The sequence below is a fragment of the Moschus berezovskii genome, chromosome 23, assembly GCF_049115385.1.
Source record: "Moschus berezovskii isolate FMDL1 chromosome 23, NW_MosBer_1.0, whole genome shotgun sequence".
In the NCBI taxonomy this organism is placed as follows: Eukaryota; Metazoa; Chordata; class Mammalia; order Artiodactyla; family Moschidae; genus Moschus; species Moschus berezovskii.
The window spans coordinates 27,097,750-27,121,259 of NC_142482.1; the positions used below are offsets into that span (position 1 = coordinate 27,097,750).

At 42.0% G+C, this 23,510-nt stretch overlaps 1 protein-coding gene across 15 annotated transcripts in view; it reads left to right on the plus strand.

Annotated features, from left to right (window-relative positions):
* LOC129543488 (adenylate cyclase type 10-like) overlaps nt 1–23,510 on the plus strand; it is a 38,535-nt gene extending 15,025 nt beyond the window's left edge. For 8 of the 15 annotated variants that reach the window (XM_055406608.2, XM_055406611.2, XM_055406615.2 and 5 more), the window contains 21 exons: nt 71–126; nt 821–974; nt 1,135–1,324; nt 2,505–2,591; nt 4,465–4,736; nt 5,267–5,403; nt 6,308–6,433; nt 8,830–9,096; nt 9,910–10,239; nt 12,645–12,708; nt 14,236–14,455; nt 14,832–14,957; nt 17,038–17,210; nt 17,795–17,951; nt 19,611–19,815; nt 19,903–19,999; nt 20,468–20,586; nt 20,851–20,968; nt 21,404–21,602; nt 22,111–22,315; nt 22,827–23,086. In XM_055406608.2, coding sequence (XP_055262583.2) covers nt 71–126; nt 821–974; nt 1,135–1,324; nt 2,505–2,591; nt 4,465–4,736; nt 5,267–5,403; nt 6,308–6,433; nt 8,830–9,096; nt 9,910–10,239; nt 12,645–12,708; nt 14,236–14,455; nt 14,832–14,957; nt 17,038–17,210; nt 17,795–17,951; nt 19,611–19,815; nt 19,903–19,999; nt 20,468–20,586; nt 20,851–20,968; nt 21,404–21,602; nt 22,111–22,315; nt 22,827–22,891 — 3,367 coding nt within the window. In that variant the 3' untranslated portion in view covers nt 22,892–23,086. The other 7 variants (XM_055406609.2, XM_088831047.1, XM_088831052.1 and 4 more) reach the window with 6 other exon arrangements.

Sequence of the window (23,510 nt, forward strand, 5' to 3'; positions counted from 1 at the left end):
CTATTTAAAAATATATTATCTATCCCAATCTATTTTTAATTAACACATTTCCCTTTGTCCTTTTCCCCAGAATGTTTGGGAGGAGACATTTGGCCACAGAGAGAAATAAAAATCACTCTTTGCTAGGTAAGTTTCCCTTTTTACCTTAAGTCATAATTTTGTAGGTGGTTAAATGTTATTTAAAAAGCAAAATGTGATTTAAAAAGCAAAAAGAGACTAAATGCATCTAAACTTGTAAAAGAAAATAAAGAGCAAACTTCTTAGTGAATTTATGTTAATTTTGAGGAGGACGTGCCATTTCTTTTCCACGTTGGGTGTTTACATTTCAAATTCCAACATTTAGTAAGAATCTTTGTAAGGATTCTCATCTTTAGAGGGAAATCCCTTATCCTGAGATAGTGACAATAGCACAGAGACAGTCCCACCCATATTCCCTGTCTGTATATTTGTTTTATCTATACCCACTAGACCATGTTTTCACATAGCAGTGACAGATTCTGAACGCTCAATAGTTATAATGGAAATTTTTTTTACAAAAAGCTGAGAAGATATAGTAGCTCCCATGTCCATATGGTGCCTAGTTGTCCTCAATGTTATTACTTAGGCTCTGGAGCAAGCCTGCAAGCCCAACACACATTTATGTACAGTCCAGAGTTGATTTTCTGGAATAAAAGATCTGAAGGTTTATCAAGTAATGGAATTCTGTCAAGGATTCTGGGGGGAAAAGGCATTCTGAGAATTACCTTTACAAATTAATTTAAATAAATAAGTATCTGCTAAGAAGTACAAGTGTGTTATGTGTTCCTTGTCTCTTTAACAGACCGGGAGAAAGAACTGGAAGCTTTCCAAATGGCACAGAAGGAATGTTTGCACCAGAAGAAGGGACAGGCTGTTCTATATGAAGGTGGAAAAGGCTGTGGGAAAAGTCAGCTCTTGGCTGAAATAAACTTCCTGGCCCAGAAGGAAGGGCACAGGTAAAGACTCTTGTCTTCTGACTTAGCGTGTATTTCTCTTGGGGATCCTTTCCCTCACTGGTGAGATTCTTGTATCATTAGATTTGGCATCCTTGGGCTGCTGGACTGAGACCTCTCTGTGGATCAGGGGACTCCCAGTGACCATAGTAACGTTCACCAGGGTGTTGCCGTTGAAGCTGAAGAAAGCAGATTCCAAGCAGTGCTTCTATGCCATCCAGACCCTCATGGCCATCTTCTTTGAGATTGATACGTGCCCAGCCCATTACCGGCAAGAGCACCTCCACAAACAGTTCAGTGGGATAGTGGAGGAACCACTTCACTGCCTTTTTAATGACCTCTTCTTTGTGAAGGTAACGGAGGCAATAGCTGTGTGAACTGGATTACTGATATTACTGATATTTTTGGTGGATAATTGGACCCAGGATTGTCTTCTAACCTAAAACCCTTTAACCATATGTACATATATGTACATATATCCTAAGGACACAGAGTTAGCAATGGCAGGATTAAGATTGGAAAAGTCTTTGACACCAGAACCCAGACTTTTTCCTTTTTGAGGAGAATGGATTTTAGGACCAATTCTGAAACTTGCTAGTTGTATGTCTTGGCACAAATCACTTAGCCTTTCTGAGCCTCAGTTTTTTTACCTGCAAAATGACAGTTGTAGTACTTTATGTGGTTTCTGCATGAATTTTAGAGGATGTAGGGTACATTGTAAATATGAAAGTGCTAAAAAGGTGATACCGACCAGTCAAGGATACCTGGCAATTATATCCATGTGTTCTTGAGTTGGTTGCAGCATCTTGTTCTTTAGCCTTCCCTTTCCATTCCTGCATCATGGAGTGTGTCACTTGAACCAGCATCTGAATCTGAAAAGATTCCAGTGATCTAGGATTTATGTAGTACCCAATAGCAAGTAGGCTAAGAATTCCCTGGTCCACAGTTCCATTTATTCATCCTCCATCACGTCTCCTAATCTACCCAGCATGCAGGGCATTGTATCTAATGAAAAACAGAGAAAACAAAAATCTTTCCAGTCCCTCAGCATACTGCTGTCTTAAGACAGGCCTTACCTGAAGTTGTCAAGGAGCAGTGTCACTTTGGCTCTCAGGTCCATGGTAGCTCATGCACTTCAGCCTCGTACAGTGTTGGGGATGTCCATTGCAATTCTTTCTCACAAGTCTCATGCTGCATTCATTTTGGTATATTTAGAATAACCGGGGTACTAGAATTGTCCAGAGTGACATTGCTAAGTCTGACCTGTCACTTTATTCCTCAGTCATGATCCTTTAAGGGTTTGCCAGAGTTCAGTATGAAAGGAGATGTCTCTCTCTAACTACCAGTGAACTTTAAGTCTCACCCTCTGAGCTATATACTGATGTTTGACTGGTATTTGTAATCCTGTGCCCACCCCTGTAGAAACCCATTCTCACTCAAAATAGAATCATTTTCTCTTTGCTTTTGAGAACCTGTATATTTTTATTAGATTGTCATTTTGAATGATAATATATGGTTAATTTTCCTGGTCAGTTTCCCTTATCCTTCAAAGTTTCGCGCATGGATGACCTGGCCAGACAACAGAAGATTAAAGCATGTTTTTTTGAGGTGCTTGAGAAGGTGGGTATTTTTGCTACATACCATTAATTCTTAATAGGTGGAAATGGTTTATGCTCATTTTAATCTATCCACATATTACCTGGACTTAGACATTTCTTGGCCTGCATATTTATTGATATCTTCATTGTTATATTTATCTTAATCTTGAATCCATCCTACAGCACAGCATAGAAGAAAAGGTCTTTGCTCTTTCCTGATCCTGTTTCTTAATGAAATTTTAATAACTTAAAACAGTGATTTCTAGATGCAGGTGGATAGCTATTTTACCTCCTATTTATCAAAAATACAGATACTCAGTCCCCAGTCTAGGATTACAGAATCAAGGATCTATATAAGAAGAAACTGATGTAGCCATTTTAGAAAGCTGTGTTGAAATAGCCAGTCAAATTTTTAATAAAATTCATCATCTATACCCAGAAGTTCCACTCCTGGATATAAATACCAGGTAGCTGATTCATTGCAGTGTTTTGTTTGTGAAGGTTAGGGAGGTGTTGGCATGAATTTATAGATGAACACTTGGAGTATATATAGTGCCGATATTAGAAGTAAGGCAGAAGATGAAAACAAAGCAACAGAGTGTGATCTAAAACTAATCCTGAATATTTTATCTTTTCTTATGCGGAGTGTGTATATATACATATATATACACCACATATTCTTTATCCATTCACGCATCGGCCAACACTTCAGTTGTTTCTGCATCTTAGCTATTGTAAGTAATGCTGCAGTGAACACAGAGATGCATGTATCTTTCCAAATTAGTGTTTTTATATTCTTCAGATGAATATCCAGAAGTGGAATGGCTGAATAAAAAAGATGAAATCTTGCCATTTCTGACAACATGGGTGGAACTTGAGGGCACCATACTAAGTGAAATAAATCAGATGGAGAAAGACAAATACCATATAACTTCATTCATGTTGAATATTAATAAATAAGCAAAAACAAACATATAGATTCAGAGAACTGAGTATTGGTTACCAGAGGGTAAAGGAGGTCAACTATATGGTGATGGATGGAAACTACACCTTCGGTGGTAAGCATGGTGTAGTGTGTACAGAAGTTAAAATATAATATTGTACACATAAAACATATAATGTTATAAACCAATTTTTGAAATCCTGAGTAAAAAGAGAAATAATGAGACCTGTAATACAGTGCCGCTGCTACTGCTAAGTCACTTCAGTCGTGTCCAACTCTGTGTGACCCCATAGACGGAAGCCCACCAGGCTCCCCCGTCCCTGGGATTCTCCAGGCAAGAACACTGGAGTGGGTTGCATTTACATAAAAACACTTTACTTGACAAAGTAGCCATGCGCGTTTTATAGGAATGCAATGCAAGCAGAAGGTGGCGTGATAAGTATCCTAACATGATTGCCTGTGGCAGTGGGAAAGGGAGTGTGGGTGGAGAACGTGGATAGAAGAGAATACATTTTTTAAAATCTACGTGAGCAGAACATGATAATTGGTGGTTTTAGCTAGCACTCCCAGGTAATTCTGATGTGCAGCCTGGCTTGGAAGTTACTGTATAAAAAATACTATGAATTCCCATACAGTGTGAAGCTTTTGCCAAAATGAAATATTTGAAAGCTTCAGGTTTGATTTGAGAACATTTTGATGTTTGTTTCATATTTCAACTAGAGTATTTTCATGTTCAAAGAAACTCAGCACATTTCTTGAAGAATTAGATATACAGGCTCTATTTTATATTTATAAAGTAAAATATTACCTGCGCTTAGTTTACATTTTACTCTGAAAATTCCAGCCTGTACTGATATTTAAGGTGTTGATGGGAAATTCATGGTAGATTTGAAAATCATATGACTTCATTTCTAATCAGAGGTTGTCATTGTTTCTCTACTGTTATTTCCAGGCAGTAAGGGAAACACCACTGATTTTCCTCATTGACGAGGCCCAGTATATGGATGCAGCTTCCTGGGAATTTTTGGGAACGTTGCTCTCCAGTGTGCCCATCATCATGGTGATGACATTGACCCCTACCTCCACCCTGTGTGGCCAGGCCCAGCACTTCCTGCAGAGCCCTCCAGCTGTCCTGGTGCCCATTTCGAAGTTGGCAGCGACCTCACTGTTGAGAATGGCATGTTGGGAACTGGGGGTGGTGAGCATCCCCCAAGAGCTGCAGATGTGAGTGGCTAGGACTAGCTGGGCACTTAATTAAGGGAGGAGCCAGTGCCATAATATAAGAGAAGGCTCAGGTCTCACACCAGAGTTGGGGGAGAAAAGGGCATTAGAAACCATGATGAAGCCCAAAATTGGATTTAAGAGCAGACAGTCTCCTAGTAACCCAGTAAAGGGGCTACCTCCCTGAACCATTCACCCGGGTTTTCATAGGACAGTTAGGACTTGGATGGCTTGCTTAATTTTTCCATTATGTGTGGCCAGGCCAGTTTCTTCCAGACCCTTCAGCAAGGGGATATTAGTTCCTTTTCAACAGAAGCAAAATAGTTAAGAGAGAAAAGTAACTGCCAAAATACATTATAAAACCAGTCAGAAACGTCTTTTTACATTTCTGTGGTGCTGCTTCCCTCTGTTAGTGTATATCATCAGGAACTGACTTTAACAAAAGAAGTGTTCCTCATTATGAAATACCATTATGCTTGGCTCTCTTCAGGTGGGCCTCTTTAGTCAGCAATCCCCTGCTTACCTCTCTACAGCTACCTTCTCCGCAGGTGCTTTGGAAACCCCCTTTACTGTGAGGTTTTATGCCAGGATCTTCTCTCTAAAAACATATTGTGCTTTCATGACCTCCAAAAGGAGGAAGTGGAGAACAGCAAGTGGGAGACCCTCTCAGGTAAGCTGAGCTTCCCAAGGATCTACCCTGGTGCCGCTGCTGGAGTTCGTTTCTGAACATGGCATCACCTGGCCCTTATTAGGCATATGCCTGTTCCCTGCAGACATTATAAGTTGGATTAGGCCTTCCTGGCTAAATGAACTATACAAATAATACGCAGCTGTGTTTACCATCTGGTGGCTGAGACAGTAAAGAATCTGCCTACAATGCAGGAGACCTGGGTTCCATCCCTGTGTCAGGAAGATCCCCTGGAGAAGGGAAAGGCTACCCACTGCAGTGTTCTTGCCTGGAGAATTCCATGGACAGAGAAGCCTTGTGGGCTACAGTCCATGGGGTCACAAAGAGTTGGATACAACTGAGCAACTAACACTTCTTTTACTTTTCATGTTGAAAACACTAAATACCTGCCTCAGATAAAGTAATTGAGTCAATCTACTGTAGTTCTTTTTTTGATCAGCCCAAGAAGTGGGGATTTAAAAATAGGATTTATAAACATCAAAGAGGATTGATAAATATGAGAGTCTAGTAGAGAATTGCACATTAGTGATGAGAAAGATAACTTAAGGGTTTGAATGGAGAATGGGAGAAGGGGAAAAGAAAGAGGTAGAAGTATGTGTAAATCCAGAAAAGCATCCTTGAGCTGTGATACAAAAGCAGAGAGGGATGTTGGGAGGTAAACAGGAAGAGTAAGAATGTTAGATACTGTGTGTTACAGAAAATGTTGTTAGTTCCTGAGAGAAGATGAGAGAACAAGCAGGATGGGTGGGGTAAACCACTTTAAAGGTGTGTGCTCTGTTCACCTTAAACTTTTCAGTTTCTTGAGTACATTCCGGGAATTTTGTGTCGTTAAAACTACAGCCACTGAGCATGGCATTTTCCTCAGCACAGTCTTCTTTCCCTCCAGCCAGCGCCATGAAATCCACAGCGTGCAGTATTTCTCCTGCCAGCTCTGATGACCAGGAACTGTATGTCTGCACCGTCAAGGATGATGTGAACTTGGATACAGTGCTGCTTCCACTGTTATTAAAAGGCAGGTCCCTTGAAGACCTCATGTGAATCAATTACAGATGTCATTGCACTTAGTGATTTGGTGGGTGATTGAGTATAGATCCCTCATTATCACGCTAGCTTCGTTTCTTCAAAAAGGACACCTGCCTTTCAGAAACAAATTCTGCCACTGCCCAAAGATTTGTAATGCTACTTGAGTTACGTTTTACACAACTGAGCCCACTGTTCTCTCTGAGGCTGCCTTGGAAAAGTTTTCTAGTTATTTAATAAAAACTATGACCTGACTTTCCCTTTGTGCATACTCCTGTGCTGGAGGAGACAGTAATCAAGGGAGAAAATGTTGCTGAGGTTTAAGAAAATCCATGGTACTAGTGAAGAGACAGTGTTAGGGACCTACAGGAGTTTAACAAAAAGAGCACAAAGTATAAGTTTATAATGACTGATGAGATGAAGAATAAAGCCCTCAGAATTGGGTAGGCATAATTAGACAGGGAGTGCTCTTTTTATACATGAAGGTTTTAATGTTCTATTCAAATGTATAGTGGCCAGGGTACTTTATTAACCCCTTTTCAGGAATATTATTATTAAGCATACCTTCAAGTCAACCATGGTCTTACTGAGAATATAGACATGTATGTGAAACAGCAATATTGAACGCCTTGGTAATTAAGAGCCAGGGCTCTGGCATCAGAAAAACCTGGGTACCATTGGTTCTCCCACTTACTGGATGTGAAATGTTAGATAAACTTATCTAAGCCTTAATCTTCTCATCAGTCAAGTGAGGATAATAATAGTCCGAACCTCATGGGGTTAGTTGAAGATTAAATGAAATAAATCATGGTATATAATAAACAGTCAGTGAATATTAGCTGTCATGGGCTTCCCTGCTGGCTCAGAGGTTAAAGCATCTGCCTCCAATGTGGGAGATGCGGGTTCGATCCCTGGGTCGGGAAGATCCCCTGGAGAAGGAAACGGTAACCCACTCCAGTATTCTTGCCTGGAGAATCCCATGGACAGAGAAGCCTGGTAGGCTACAGTCCATGGGGTCGCAAAGAGTCGGACACGACTGAGCGATGGAACGGAACGGAAGCTGTTCACTCTGGTGGTTTTAGGTTCATCTGAACAGTTCATATTCCTCCAACTGTGATAGGCCACATTTAGCTTTGGCTTTACTAACTTAGAAGCATACAGGTCAGGAAACAGAGCACTCTAGTAGAACATAGCCAGTGGTTTCCTTCAGTGGGGATCCTCACAGCAGTTCCTACTGCTGTTCTCTGGAACCTCAGGGAATACCTTAGATATGACGGAATGAGACTATGATGGATGGGTGCTTAGATGCCCCATTTCCCAACGAGAAACTGATCTCTCTTAGAATAGTCCCATAGGCTAGCTTCTAGGCACTGTGACCTGTTACAGTAATCACTGCACCCGAGGAACCCCACAAAGCCGTGGCTTACCACCAAGCAGCTATAGCTTACTCACAGTTTCCCTAGTCCAGATGCAGTTTCCAGTCAAGGATCCCTCTTTGCATAAGCAGTGTTGTCTGGTAACTCAGTTGACATGACATTCTAATTTTATGGGGATCCTAGGAAATGACTAGAAAGGTAACCCAAGGTCAGTATTGTCCACAGTTAAGGAAAAAGGATTTGGTAACTCATAAGCTAAAATGAATAGTTCAGTCAGCAAGTCTAAATGCAAAGCCAAAGCTGCATTGTAAAAGGCCATATAAGTTATAAAAATATATAAGAAAGGAGCTGACATTATATTTGTACTTTAGGTGTACAGTTCTACCCTAGTTAATATGTTATAGGGATAAGAAGAAAAGAAGAGAAGACTGGTGATGTGCAAAATGGTAGTATAGTGATCCAGGTGAAAATGACTATTTAGACAAGAATTGTTTGGAAGGAAATATAGTCAAGAACTTTGAGAAAGAGAATGAGTGGGTGGCCAGTTGGTTGTGAGAGAGAGGAAAAAGTTTAGAATTATTCTAAGATTTGGGGTTTGGTAATATAATTGGTTTAATAACAACTGCTGTAACATATGGATCAGAATTTGGAGAGATTTACTGAAATGCTTGGAGTTTTGAGCTCTTTACAGTAATTGGAGTTCTGGGACCAGGAAGCCCAGCCTCCATGTTTAGTTGAGAAAGTAAAAAGAAAATGGGTCTACCAGCAAAAGGTTTTGGTGACTGCAAGAAATAGCTTCAGTGTCGTGGTGAAAACCCAATTGTTGGATAAATAATGAATGAGGGATGGGGACAAAAGAAGACATGGAGATAAGGTACTTTCAAGAGATCTGGCTGAGTGGAGAACAGGTGAAAGAAAAAGCAAGCCTTTTTTTTTTTTCATGAGCAGATTATTAATGTGGTGTATTCTATGTTGGTAGAAAACTTATTCATTGCTAATTTTTTTTCTTCAGAAATAGCAGTGAACCAACTAGATCAATTGAGCCCAGAAGAACAGTCGCTGGTTAAATGTGCTGCAGTCATTGGTCACTCCTTCCACATAGATCTGCTGCAGCACCTCCTGCCTGGCTGGAGTAAAACTAAGCTACTTGAGGTACTGAAGGATCTTGTGGATATACATGTGCTCCGCTGGTGCAATAAGGGCCAAGAGCTTCCTGCCGAGCCAATATTAGTGCCTTCCTCTGTCGAGACTGAGCATACCAAAGAGAAGACAAAGTCAGGTGAGCCGGTACCTTGTTCTCAGGCCCAAATAGAGAGCTTTGGGTGAGGATGTATTTGTTCAGAAAGAACATCAATATTATGTGTCATGGGCCCCCGTCTCTTAAAGCTTATGTCTAAAGAATTGGGGAGATTATTATTTTAATCATGGAAGAGCCATGTTTATAGTGAATGAATGGCTTTTATTTTTCAAGATTGTCTTAATTTCAAGAATTCTAGCTCCCTGTTAAACCCCGTGCACTAAGTATTTGTATCTTGATATTTGGTTTAGAAAATATTGCCCTAGTTTTTTATTGGCTTCTGGGGATAAATAAGAAGAAAAGTGGATAAATTATTTCTGATTTTAGAAATTCACAAGAGAGTTAAACGTGATATTGAAAGAGACATGAACAAAGCAAGATATGCATTAAATAGCTGCAGTCTCATATTCTCCACATGAAAGAATAAAATTGTGACATAGGCTACCCAAAGCACATATAATCAAATAGTTTCCCTTTGACTTTGAGTTGAGTCTTATATTTGAGCAGAGCCTTTCTGGTTACTTGATGTTTATAATAATTTACATTAATAGTAAAAAAAAAAGCTCAATTTAGGAGGAACAACTAAGAAATCTGTCTCCTGATCATTTCTTCCCTGTTGTACTTTATCCTAAATATGGTCAATATCACTCTCAGACTGGTATATAATTCTTTATACAAAGGAAGCAATAATACCAAATAAGAATCATCAATAAAATTTTCTTATAAACTAGTAGCATGTGCTTGGGAGTTTACTACCTTAAGGGAGGCTCTCATTTATCATTTCCTGTGTTTCAGAGGCTGACTCTCCTCTAAGGCTACAAGAGGAACTATCCCTACCTCAGATGGAGGTGCTTGAATTTGGAGTGCCTCTTTTGCGGGAAGGGGCTTGGGAGCTGTGGCCCAAGGCACAGCAGACAGCCCTACACCTTGAATGTGCCTGCTTTCTTCGAGATCTGGCCTGCCGCTGTGGGAGCTGTCATGGGGGAGACTTTGTCCCCTTCCACCGTTTCGCCATCTGTTCCACTAAGAGCTCTGGCAGGACCTCCCGATTCTGTAGCTACAGAGACACTGGCTCGATACTAACACAAGTGATCACAGACAGATTGCAGCTGCCTTCTCCCCAAGGTAAATCAGGGAGCAGAAAGAAGATATGTGGGCATCACTTCTCTTTATTCGTGTACTTGGAACTCTTCATTCAAAAGATAAAATCAGATTAAGAGAGAAAAATAGGTGGAGAGAGTCATTTATCACTGACGTACCAGAAATTTAAAAAAAAAAAAGTGTGATCTCAGAGTTAAAAGGAACTTTAGAGATCATACTTGTTTTGGTTGGCAGCAGGGGGCAAGTTGTGCGTGTGTGCTCAGTTGCTCATTGTGTCTGACCCCAGGGACTGTAGCCTGCTAGGGTCTTCTGTCCATGGGATTCTCCAGGCAAGAACACTGGGGTAGATTACCATTTCCTCTGCCGGGGATCTTCCTGACCCAAAGATCAAACTCAAGTCTCCTATGTCTCCTTGCATTGGCAGGAAGATTCTTTATCACTGAGCCACTTGGGGAAGCCCCTTGGGCAAGTTACTTAACCTCAATTGATTGAAGAAAATAACAGTACACACTTCATAGGGTAGTTGTGAGGATTAAATGAGTTAAAATATATAATGTGCTTTGAATAGTACCAGGCACATGGTTAGTGCTCAATACATTTTAGTTATTGTTTTTATTATTATAAATTTTCAGTTCAGTACACATATATGGAGTCCTTATGTGTATCAGATGCTGCAAGTAGCTGTTAAGAATACAAAGTGGAATTATCAGGGTTTTTTTGGGGGGGGTTGGTACAGACATATAGAGAATTCCAATATGGCCTGGTAAAGGAGATAAAATGGACTACCTAGGTATTAGGATACCTAGAAAAACAGCTATTAGCCCAGCCTGAGAAATGAGTAAGATTTTTCCTTGAAGGAGATAATGCCAGAAGTGAAATCTGAGGGTTATGTAGGAGATAGCTACTTAAAGAAGCTTTAGTGGATAGATGTTTCCCCCAAACCTATAGCCCCCTACCACAACCCAGATAAGAGTTCAACCTTGGAATTCTCTGGTGGTCCAGTGGTTAGGACTCTGAGATTTCACTGCAGAAGGCCAACAGTTCACCTGGTTTGTTTTAACATTTTCAGTTCGCTTGCCTTGTAGGACAGCTCATTTCATTCTCAGTAGCTGTTAGAAAACTCCTTTCACCAAGGTGAACTCTACCTTCCTGCAAATTTTTCACTCATTTTTCAGCTTTGTGCCTTCTTTCATATTTGAAAACAGCTGTCAAGACCCAGGAATATCTTATTTTTTTCTACTTTAACAAAGGAGTAGTTGGTGTTGGTGTTGACAGGGGAAAGGGACATGGCAAATTGGTGGTGGTAAAAGACTAAAATGAAGATTTTGATCTATGATTTTAATACCTCCTCTGGCGGTAACATTCTTATGACTCTGTGAAGGTGGACCAGTGACTTGGAGAAATTGGTCTCTGGCTGATGAGGTCTATGGTAATTTGCACTTTTGTACTTTCCAAGGGGATGAGGAAAGAAAACAGTGACGGTCCTGGTTGGTATTATGAAAAAAATTACACTATCATTCGTAATTCCTTTTCAGCCTTTTGTTTTTGAGAGGTCAGTATTGACCTTTAGATGAGGCATCTTGGTCAGTCTAGGTGTGAGCGAGGCTCAAGACCTTTCCAGCACAGCCAAACTCTTACAGAGGCTTCCCAGACCCTAGGTCTTTGTGCACAGACACGCAGAACAAAGCATGCTGTTCTCTCAGGCTGCAATACGATGGTGCCTAAGAATTGTGCATCACAGTAGTGCTGCCAAATCCCGGTTTCCTTAGACCAACTTTACCTTATATGACATCATTAAATAATCAGCGAGCCAGTCCTTTTACTTCACACAAACCCTCCCTGTAATCGTTCCTTTAGACTCCTTTTCAATCCCCGTGCTCCTGAGCCCAAATAGGTAACGTCTCCACAGCATTTTCAAGTCTTTGTCTTTTGATCAGAAGACAGCTGCAGAGGAAGAGGCAAATCTGGATAGAGGTTATTTAGGATCAACCAGGTAAAGCTGAAAACCTCTTCTGGCTATTGTGACTCTTGTGGGATGTGACATCTTGTGCCCTCATGTTTTTCTTCACTAGGTCACTTCTTCTGTGGTTCTCTCCCATCTAGTTATAAATCTGATCCAGATATGTTCATAGATTTCTAGTATCAGAATTAGTCATCAAACCAGAGGGACATATTCTTTATTCATTTCTTTGGGAAACAGAATTAGGAATTGATTTGGGAGGTTTGAGAATGAAAGGAATTACTATTTAAATCACAAGTAATTGCATTTAAGGAAAAAAGAATTAGTACCCTAATCTTGCATGTAACCTAAATTAACCATTTTTATAATGGGGGAAGCAATTTTCATGAAAGGTAGTCAGGAATTTTTAAATGTTCTCAGTTAATACTAACACAGGCAATTAAAGACAGTCATCTTTTTCTCCCTACAGACACTTTTCAGTTCCAGACAGAATCATCCAGAAGTCAGGAAGCCTTCACAGGGGAATACTGCAGGTAGGTGGAGATGCTGAGAATGGACGTGGAGGGGGCCAGAAAGTAAGACAGAGTTGATCATTAAACTAGGGCACTCACCTTACCTACAGACAAGGAAGGCATTGGACCACCCAGGAATAGTGACTTCTGCACTCAGCCCAAAATGCAAGTTAACAGTGCATCAGAAAGGCCTTGTTTGATTGTTTATAGGGAAATTATTTCTTAGTGATTCAGGAAAATTTTATTTAATATCTCTCAAATGTATTATACACGTAACATTTTTTTCAGCTATAGATTTGCCTGCTCAATTACTTTTGAACCCAGATGATATTAAAATAATTTTATATTTCATAACCAGGTACTTCCTGGCTTTCTAATGTGTATCTTACCAATTTTTCAAGTTCCTACCTTGAATTCACCAGCAACTCTCAAGTTTCCTATCATTTATTCAACCTGATTTCCTACAGTTTTCAAACAAAAATCTATATTCTACATTAATCATCCCCATCCTTTATGTGCCTTTGCTCACACAATTCTCCCTTTTAAAAATACTCAGTGACGTCTACATCCTTCTACTTATCAGAGTGTTCACTATCCAAAACCGTCCTCAGTTCTCACTTTTTCAGTCATTCTATCTCAGAGTTCAGACCTCTTTTGAACTTGTGGTGCCTGTGAAAAATGCACTGGACTAGTAGTTCAGAAAGGTGAACTCTAGTTTTGGTTTTACTTAGTAGCTCAGAATCTGCCTGCACTGGAGGAGACCCTAGTTCGATTCCTGGGTTGGGAAGATCCCCTGGAGAAGGGATAGGCTATCCACTCCAGTATTCTTGGGCTTCCCTGGTGGCTCAGATGGTAAAGAAGCCACCTGTAATGTGGGAGACCTGGGTTCGATCCCTGGGTTGAGAAGACCCCGTGGAGGAGGGCATGGCAACCCACTCCAGTATTCCTGCCTGGAGAAGCCCAGAGGATTCTGGGGGGCTGTAGTCCATGGGGTCACAAAGAGTTGGACGTGACTGGACGACTAAGCACAGCACACATATCAGTAGCTGCGAGGTCATATTTAAGTCATTTAACCTCTCCGAGCTTCAATTTCTTCATCTGTAAAAGGGAGGTAATTTTGCCTACCTGAATGGCAGGGTATTTATAGAATAAGATGGTGTTATTGCATAAAATAATATTCACATGTGCCATGATAGAGTTCAAATGGGCTGATAGATAAATTTATTATTACTTATTGCTTTGTATCATTTTTATGTTTTCATGGAGCACAGTGTTAGTTTACTCTTGAGATGTGGTCTTTTCCCATTTAGTTTGTAAGGTACTTAGTTTGGCTTTAGGTTCTTAAAACTCCCTAATAGGGCTTTGCCATTAAGAACAAAGTCCCTGTCTTTCAAAACCTTGTGGATCAGTGGAGGAGAAGGATAGACATAGGATTAATGAATCATAAAGGAAAGCTTCCCAGACAAAGTGGCTTTCGGACCTGGTAATGCCTCAGCAAAAGTGGGTGCTGTATGGCCACTGTTAGTTCTTCATCTTCTCTCCACAAAGAACAGAGGAAGAGTTCCTGGATAAAGTGAACAGGAAACTGGCTCAGACCAACCCCAAGAAAGGCATGTTGACCACGAAGCCCTGCCACTGTAGGGAAGTCCTGAAGTTAGTGCTCTCGCCACTCACCCAGCACTGCCTGGTCATTGGAGAAACCACTTGTGCATTTTATTACCTGCTGGAATCTGCCGCTGCCTCCTTGGATCTGTCAGATAATTACATGGTAAGCAAGCTGTGCTCTCTACCCCTGAGCTGAGCCCTATGACTTGGGGGGATTTGATTGGGATTTCTTACCAAAAAGAAAAAATGGAAATTTTTGCTTGGGATTTCTTAACAAAATGAAAAAATGGAGGAAAGTGGGAGAGAGGAAGGAGCTGTAAGGGGTCTAGGAGAGAGCGTGAAGCGGAAGTGTGGCAGTGAAGAGCTCCGTGTGCTACCGGCGTTGCCTCGATGCCTCCGCACAGTCCAGCTCCCCGTTTCCAGTTAAATCCTGCCACAGTTCAGATTCTTCATAGCCTTGGTCCAGCCGTTGTCCTAATCACACGCTTAGCAGCATCCAAATCCTAATCCAGTTTCTCCTCCCCTTCTCTTGTTTGGAGGCCTTCTTTTATTTGAGGAAGGCAAGCAGTCTTCTGGGCCAACCTTCCGCATTCTCGTTTTTTAAAAAGCACAAGGTGAAGATCTGTCAGTTTGAAGAAGCCACTTTCTGTCGTCTCCAGTCAGAGGTGAGGGCAGGGGTTAACCTTGAAGTGTGTGGTATTTCTCCTTAAGGATTACCCTATTATTTCCTTTAAAGTCTCTTTGCTTTTTATGAGCAGTTATAAATGTGATTTAAATTCAAAACGTAGAAACACATGTCAAAAGTGAAAGAGCACTTTCTAATCCCTTATCACCCCTGCATAGTTGATAAGTTGGTGAAAGTGATCAAAAGATATAAACTTCCAGTTATAAGTCCTGGAAATGTGATGTACAGCTTGTGACTGTAGTTAACAATACTGTGTTGTATATTTGAAAGTTGCTAAGAGAGTAGATCTTAAAAAGTTCTCATCACAAGAAAAAGACTGTAATTATATGTAGTGATAGGTGTTAAACTTGTTGTAGTGATCATTTTCCAGTGTATACATATATTGAAATATTATACTGTATAGCTAAAACTAACGCTTTATGTCACTATGCTTCAGTTAAAGAAATCATCACGTTGTTCACCTTAAACTTACACAATGTTATGTGTGAAAGATATCTCAATAAAGCTAGAAGGAAAAGAGCATACTTTTCACACTCTCCCCGCTCAACCCTATACCATTCAGCTGCTGTGTCCTCCCTCCAGTGTTACATATCTGTTTATGTATTTTGCCAGAGGGGCTCAGCATACATAAATGTATATAATCTACCCACTTCTTTTGTTAAATACAAATAGGAGCTCTCTGTACTCCATTCCACATCTTGCTTTAACAGTAAATAAAACTTCCCTGGTGGTCCAGTGGTTAGGACTCCACGCTTCTACTCCAGCGGCAAGTGGGCGGGAGGGTTCAGTCCCTGGTCAGGAAACTTAAGATCTTTGGCTGCACTGCAGCCAAAAAATATATAATGTACCTTGTTAGATCATTCTGTATCAGTTATGACAAATTTCCTGAAGGAATAAGATTTGTATGACAAATAAAAACTCTGGGGAAAGCACGGCATGAGACATTCCATTGTCAAATGACAGATAGGAGTAAACTTATTTATTCTGTATGAATAACTCAGGACAGCTCAGCAACTTCTCCCAGCCTCATTGCTATTAAATCCAACAGAGCAAAATGTGTTGGAATGATTATCAATTTATAAATAATGACTCCATAAAACTATGGGGGATTTTTGTTGGAGAGCCAAGGTTTAAAATTTTTAAAAAGTAAGTAAAAATTAATTTCAGTGTAAACCTTAAGATACTTTGGTTAGGAGAATAAACCTAATGTGGATAAAGCCTTTGAACACCAAAGGGGATGTTACAGTAGTCCACAGTGTTGTATTATTTGTGTTTCAACCAAAAGGTCTTTGAAAATGTTAGTCACTCAGTCATGTTTGACTCTTTGTGACCCCATGGATTGTAGCCTGCCAGGCTCCTCTGTCCATGGGATTCTCCAGGCAAGAATACTGGAGTGGGTTGCCATGCCATCCTCCAGGGGATCTTCCTGACCCAGGGATCAAACCCAGGTCTCCTGCACCACAGGCAGATTCTTTACCATCTGAGCCACCAGGAAAGCAAAGTTTTAAATAATTATTTCTTTCCATTTTTAAGAAGGAATTATTGTACAGTCTTCCAAAGATTGTTCAGAAATTACCATAGACTTGTTCCCTTTCTTGGAGGATTTAGCCATAGAGCATGAAGGTATATGATAACCTCAGTGTAGTTCCTCAGCTCCTATCCTCATACACTATGGTGGTACAACTTGTTTATGAAGAGAGTGATGAGATTTGGTGATATCTCAGATGCTTTCTGTGGCATCTGAAGCTAAAGACATTCCCATCTGAGCCTCCCAGCATCGCTCTGTAAATCATAGCCTTTCTCTACTACTCACTGACAAACATATGGGAGATGAGAAAAGAGAGTGCTTTCTCCATAATTACATTTTCTCACGCCTTTACTTGCTCATGGCTCTACGGGTGCTTGTCAGTGTATCCAGGTTCTGCTCTAACTCTGCTCCCTCTGGCACCTCGGGGCCCAGGTACCCATTCCAAAATAAGAGCTGGTGTGTTGTATCCAGAACCTTCTCCTTAGTACTCTTCTCACGTTTACATTACTGTTTCTCACTTTACTGTCTCCAGGTCTGTTTCAACATGGGACAGATCACCCTGGCCAAAAAACTGGCTAGGCGAGCCCTTCGTCTGCTGAAAAGGAGTTTTCCCTGGACCTGGCTTGGTGTCATTTTCCAAACATTTCTAGAAAAATGCTGGTATTCCTGTTCCCTGAGTCAACCTCGAAACAACCCTAGTGAGAAGTGAGAAGCCTTGCCAACCTGTCCTGGTTCCATTTAGGGTCACAGAGAGCTAAAGTTGGACCTAGGCTGGAGTTTTGCCTATTTGACTCTAAGACTCCTCTTTTCAGGCATATGAACAGTTCTCATTCATTTACCTTCCTCTCTGGGCCAATTCAGTGTAGCAGAATGAATACCTCTTTTGTCTTTGAAGTATGGTATTATCCTGTCTTTTTCAAATAAAGACACATGTATGTGTACTGTGTGTACGCAGACACATATATGGAGTTTATTGTCATTTCTGTGATAGAGATACACATAATATTAACATTGCCTAGTTATTGAGCTGTAATAATCTATAGGAAATCTGTTCAACCAAAAGAACAATTCAAAGAATGAACCTTTTTTTAAAAAACCTCTCAGAAAACTTATTTTTGGTCAAGAGGGATGAATTTACAAAGCATATGAGGTTAGAAGTGTAGTGGGCTCCCAGGAATCTTTCTGAGTCTGGAAGTCTGTGGGTGAGTAGACTCCAATTTCTCCTGGGGAAGGATGGGGGACACTGGTAAAGAATAAGGGCGTGCTAAGCACCCTTTGCTTCGCACCAGGAAGAAGAAGCTGGCAGTCCTGCAGCAGCAGGTGCACTGTCTCTCCCTGCTCCGGCAGCTCTACAGCCTGGAGGCCACAGCCAGCAGCCGCAGGTTTGCCTGCCTGGCCGCTCTTATGCAGAAGAATTCAGTCAAGGAGCTTCCTGGTGAAGCCCAGGTAAGCACGCCCTTGCTTTACCTCTGTACCTCACTCAGAAACCTAAAATGCTAGAGGGAGAGGCCCCGTCAAGTCCCTGGTTAAGCATGGTTCCATGGTAACCCAGACTTAACAGGACATTGCTGATTGTGTGTTTGAGCAGGGTTCTCAGTTTGCAGTTTATAGGGAGGCTTTCATGTATGAGGCTGTCTGTGTACCCTCTGAATTGAATGTTGACATTTGTGTGTATTTGTGTGTACAAAAGCGTATTTAAGGAGTGATCAGAAGTAGGGAAGGGGTCATAGCTTCCATCAGATTCTCAAGCCAGTGGTCAAAAAAAAAGGATAAGATTTGCTGACTTAGGGAAAAAGAAGAAAGGAAAATATGTCTTCCTAATTTTAGTGTCTATCTCTATACATATATATATATTATTTATCCATTTGCTCAACAAATATTTGATGAAGACCTATTCTATACCGGGTTTCCCTGATAGCTCAGTGGGTAAAGAATCCGTCTGCAATGTGAGTTCGATCCCTGGGTTGGGAAGATCCCCTGGAAAAGGGAAAGGCTACCCACTCCAGTATTCTGGGCTAGAGAATTCATGGACTGTATAGTCCATGGGGTCACAGAGTCGAACACAACTAAGCATCTTTTACTTACTCTGTACCAGACGCTGGATCTTTGTTCCAGGGAAACATAAGTGAAATATTTAGTATGTTAGGTGATAATAAATGCAATGGAATAAATTAAGAGGAGGCCAGAGGACACAGAGTTCTGGGAACTCGGGGTGCAGTTTTCATAAGGTGGTAGGGAGAGCCTCACCGAGCAGGTAGCATCAGGGCAGCCATCTGAAGGAGGTGAGAAAGTAGGCCACGTGGGAGAAGAGGCTACCTGGGAGAAGAGCGGGCAAGAGGAAGGCAGAGTGAATGCACAAGGCCTGCCCTCTGTGCTGAGGAGGAGTGCCGAGGCCAGTGTGACTGGAGGGGAGTGAGAAGAAGAGAAAGAGCCGGGAGGGGAGTCAGAGAGTCCAGGGAGGGGTTGGCAGATGGTACAGGCCTTGTGGCTACTGTGGGAGTTTTGGCTTTTACTCCAAAGAAGATGAGAAGCTGTTGGAAAATTCTTAGAAGAGGAGTCACAGAGTCTACTTATATTGGAAATCTAACGAAGACAGAGTTTCAAGAGTGTCATCAAATGATGTCAGATGTACACACAACTGACGACAGAGATCTAGGCAGCAGTTCTATAGAGTTCTAAGGAGCAATTCGAGGCTTCAATTAGAGAAAACAGAAGAGGTGCCATTTGACCAGCGTTTTGAAGGGGAAAGTCTTAGATTAGGGAAAAGAAGCAGGGCAGATGGAGGAAGCTGATTGTTTAACGAACAAGCAGTGAGAATGGTCGAATCAGAAATGGAGGGGTGAGAAGGAGCATGTTTTCATAGCTGGAGTTGAGGTGAGAAGTGGCCCCCAGGAGTGCTGCTGCTGCTGCTAAGTCACTTCAGTCGTGTCCGACTCTGTGCGACCCCACAGACGGCAGCCCACCTGGATCTCCCGTCCCTGGGATTCTCCAGGCAAGAACACTGGAGTGGGTGGCACGCGGGGGCTCTTACCAGAAAAGGGACGCAATGGAGCTGCAGCCTGACTGTGCAGTCTGGATATTCACCCCATGTCTGTTGTCCCACAGGTTGTCTCTACCTATGTGGCCCTCTCCCAGTTCTCCCAGAACATGGGTGACAAGGAGAAGTGGCTGCACCGTGAGCAGCTGGCCATTCAGAAAAGCAGCCTGTGTTGGTTCTCCAGGGAGGGACTGTTGGCCACAGCCCAGCTCATGCAGGCCTTGGCCTACACCAAACTCTGCCTTGGGCATCTCGACTTCTCCATCAAGCTGGGTAATGGGGCCTGGGGTTGGTGGGCCTGGGACTTTTAGAGAGGCCAGGCGCACCTCTAGACCTCATGATGCTCTTTAACCTCCTTAGGTTTTCAAGCTCATGAGATATGCAGACACCTCAAGAAACCAGCTCTGGAGAATCTGGTTCTCTCAGTTCTCTTCAGATCTGCATTTCTGAAGAAGAAGTATTAAGATCCTTTTCTGTCCTTTGTATTTGTTGCCTCAGAGGGGAGAGTATGACCTGCCAGAGCAGTGTAGAGTGGAGAGGGAGAAGCTGTTCTGTCTCCACAGCCAGGACTGTCTCCGGTGGTCCTCCAGGAAGCATCATCTTAAGTTTCAAGGGGTCAGGAGTAGAAATGCAGAGTCTGGGCACTAGATATTCCCCCCTCCCCTCCACCCACCGCATGCGTTTTACTGCAGGGAGGTCGGTAACTGCAGTAGCTCAAGACCCTGGAGGTTGTCTCAGAGTCATTTTCCCACTTCCTTTGGTTAGAGACGGGTCTGATCCCAGGCACAGATGTTCTCTATATAAATAGAATTACGGTACGGAGATCTAAGGGCTGTTAGGCCACCTTGAAGGTGTAAGATCCCGTCCTCTCCTGTACAGCCCTTCCCGTTCTCCAGCTGGTCCCAGTGGCTCTGTCTCTTGGCAGATTTGATCTGTGTGTCCATGTGCTGAAGAGTCAGTGGGCACTCACTTCCCAGAGTCATGATGTCCTTGGCCAGGCCTGCTTCTACTCTGCTTGCTTAGATCTGCTGCTCTACGGAAAAGGTAAATCTTGTGCAGGGCTCTGCTGTATTCCTGAGGGATTCAGTCCTCAGGTGGGGCCCTAGGTTTGGAACACAGGCACTCATGGGCCTGTCCTTTGGGCGTGGCCTCTGCTCCTGGCTCTTGTTCCTTAAAGTCTAGGAACCACATTGTGATTCAGGGTGTCTGCTCTTCAGGTGCTGTCTCCTCCCCTGGACCACACACCTTATATACCACTTTATAGTTGACAACTCATACTACTACCCTGGTTACTTTCTCTGTCCACAGGATGGCTGTGTCGGCCCTTTGGGGAATGTCTGCATTTCATTCAACACTATGAGCACAGCTGCATTCTAAATTCTCAGAGCAATGTCATGCTGGGGGTCCACTCCTCTCTGGCCATGTGGTAATGTAGGGTATCAGAGTCTTACTCAGGGCTGTGGGAAAGGGTAAGTTTGAAGACACCGTGAACTCATTTAAGCTATTGCCTTTTGTACCCTCCAAGGCAGGATGGTTCCACATCTCCAACCCATTTCTAAAGACCATTCACCTCCCATTTCCCCCCACGTTATGGGAAGGGTTCTTCTTGTCCCTTAAGAGGTTTGGGTTCATAGATTAAGGATTCAGTTTAGAGTTACATTTAAGTGTGAGATAATCCATGGCAAAGCTGTGTATCATTGGTTTGCTTTTGAGCCTTCTTTCATGTGAGTTAGTAGCCTTGGCCAGAATCACACATCTGACTGAAGGAAGTCTTAGAGCCTTAGAGTAGTGACAGTTCTGTGGAGGAGCCACAGTGGGCAATTAGGGGAGAGAGCTGAGAGCTGTGGTTCTTTCCCTTCAGGTTTGCCCAGGACTCACAGTGGAATCAGTTTGAGTACCACTTCTCCAAGGCTCGCCAGTTGGTGAAAAGAACCAATGCCTCGCTATTTGGTTCCCATGGCTTTGTCCGATTCCTCGAGTGCCATGTGCTAATGTTACAGAAAATGCCAGAGGATGTCGTCCTGCACACGCTCGCAGAGACTCGCCGCCAAACGCTCATGGTACCTGTCTCCATGATCCTCAGCTAACCCTAAGGCATGGTACCCTTTCTGCCACCTGCCTCTCTTCCTTACTCTCCTCCTTGCTGCCTCGGCCTCTTTTTCCTCCTTGAACCCCTTTTTCCCCTCCACCTACAGACTGTCCACCTACCTCATGTATCCTCCCAGATATTCTTGCATGTAGATCAGGACTGGATTTCTTACTGGATTTGCAAAAGCTACTACCCAAAGCCATTAAAATGTTGACACTTAGCCCTTCTCAGTAGACCACTCTGGCTTTGTCTATAGTTTGACACATTTCCCTACATCCTTTCCTTCTGAATCTAAAACATTCCAGTTCCTCTGTATCTGAGAACAGACTTTCTGGGCCTCCTTGACCATCAGTAACTCCTTCCTGTTCCCCTAACCCTGAGTGAGTGTGCTGAGTGGGAACTGCAGTAGGCTCTGATGGAGTGGAGTGGAGGAAAGAAAGTACTAATCCCTGAGCTAATGGACCTTCCTTTCCTTTCAGTACTTTAAGGAGTTCTTCTCTCGCTGTGTGACCTGCCCTGTCTATCACCAGTGGGTCTCTGAGCTTAAAGCCTTCGTAATGAGAAATGGAAAGATGTCCTTGACCAACATCATCAGACCTTTTGACACCTGCCTGACCAGGATTTGGATAGAGGGAGAATTCCTGGAGGAAAATAATTCCTTTGAACAAAATTTGGAAATACAGAGTAAGCATTCCTTTCTGGAACTCTTGTCTGAGAGACATAAAGAACAATCTCAGATTCTTACTCACAAGCAGTTAAAAGGCATGTCCAAATAAGAAGGGACATGCAGATATGAGGATTAGTCCTTGCTTTAGAGGTAGCTGTCATTCTCTCACAGTGCCAGACTCAGCCTTGACAGAGACGCCTTTATGGAAGGGGTGTAAGAACCTCTGTCAGCCCTTTGTTTCAGCATCTGTAACTCTTAGGCATAGGAAATTCCCCTTTGGTCCCAGCGCAAATAAATAGGTTGTTTCCATGGAGTAGCTGGATGGTCACTAAGGGAAAAGAAGGAAGGCCTTAGAAATCACAGTGTAATGTCTATGAATGATAAGAAATGAGCAAGAAAAAGAGAGGAGAGAATATAGTTTCCTGCTTTAGGACCCAGCAAATCTCCTTTTTCCAGGCCATGAGTTAAATTTGTAATAGACAAGGAAATTCTTTGTGTTTGTATTATTCTATATGTTCCTATTTTCAGAATTTGTCAGAGAGGCTGATGTCAACAGGAAGGATAAAGAAGAAATTCAAGAATGTATCTGTTAAAACAGTCAAACAAAAATCCTCTGAAGGGACCATGATTCTTTTATTACATGTAACACAAAGATATACCAAGTCTCCTTTTTAAGATGCTGTATATGTACATATTAAATATGCTATTCTTTTACATTCACCACTATCTGTATATCTTCTTAAAAATAAAAGTATGTGTTTCTAAAGCATGAAATTTAGATCTTTCTTAACTCTCTTCATTAATGCAACTGTGGCAGAAATTATTACTAGAACCAGAGCTAGACCAGAGGCCAGGGAGGCTTTGAGATTAAGCTGATTCCATCTTATATAAGGTGAGATATATTAACAGGTAATTCTTCCATGTTGTAGCATTTCCTTTTGTGGCTGAATAACATTCCATTATATGGATATGCCACATTTTGCTTATCTGTTCATACGCTAATGGATATTGGCTTGGTTCTGCTTTTTGGTTATTATAATAATGCCATTATAAACATTTGTGTGCAGGTTTTTGTTTAAACCTGTGTTTCAGTTCTTTTCAGAATATACCCAGGAAAGGAATTGTTAGGTCGAGCAGAAGCTCTCTGTTTAGCTCTTTAAGGAACTGTCATATTTTCTTCTAAGTTGCTGTACCACCAGTTTTTCACATCTT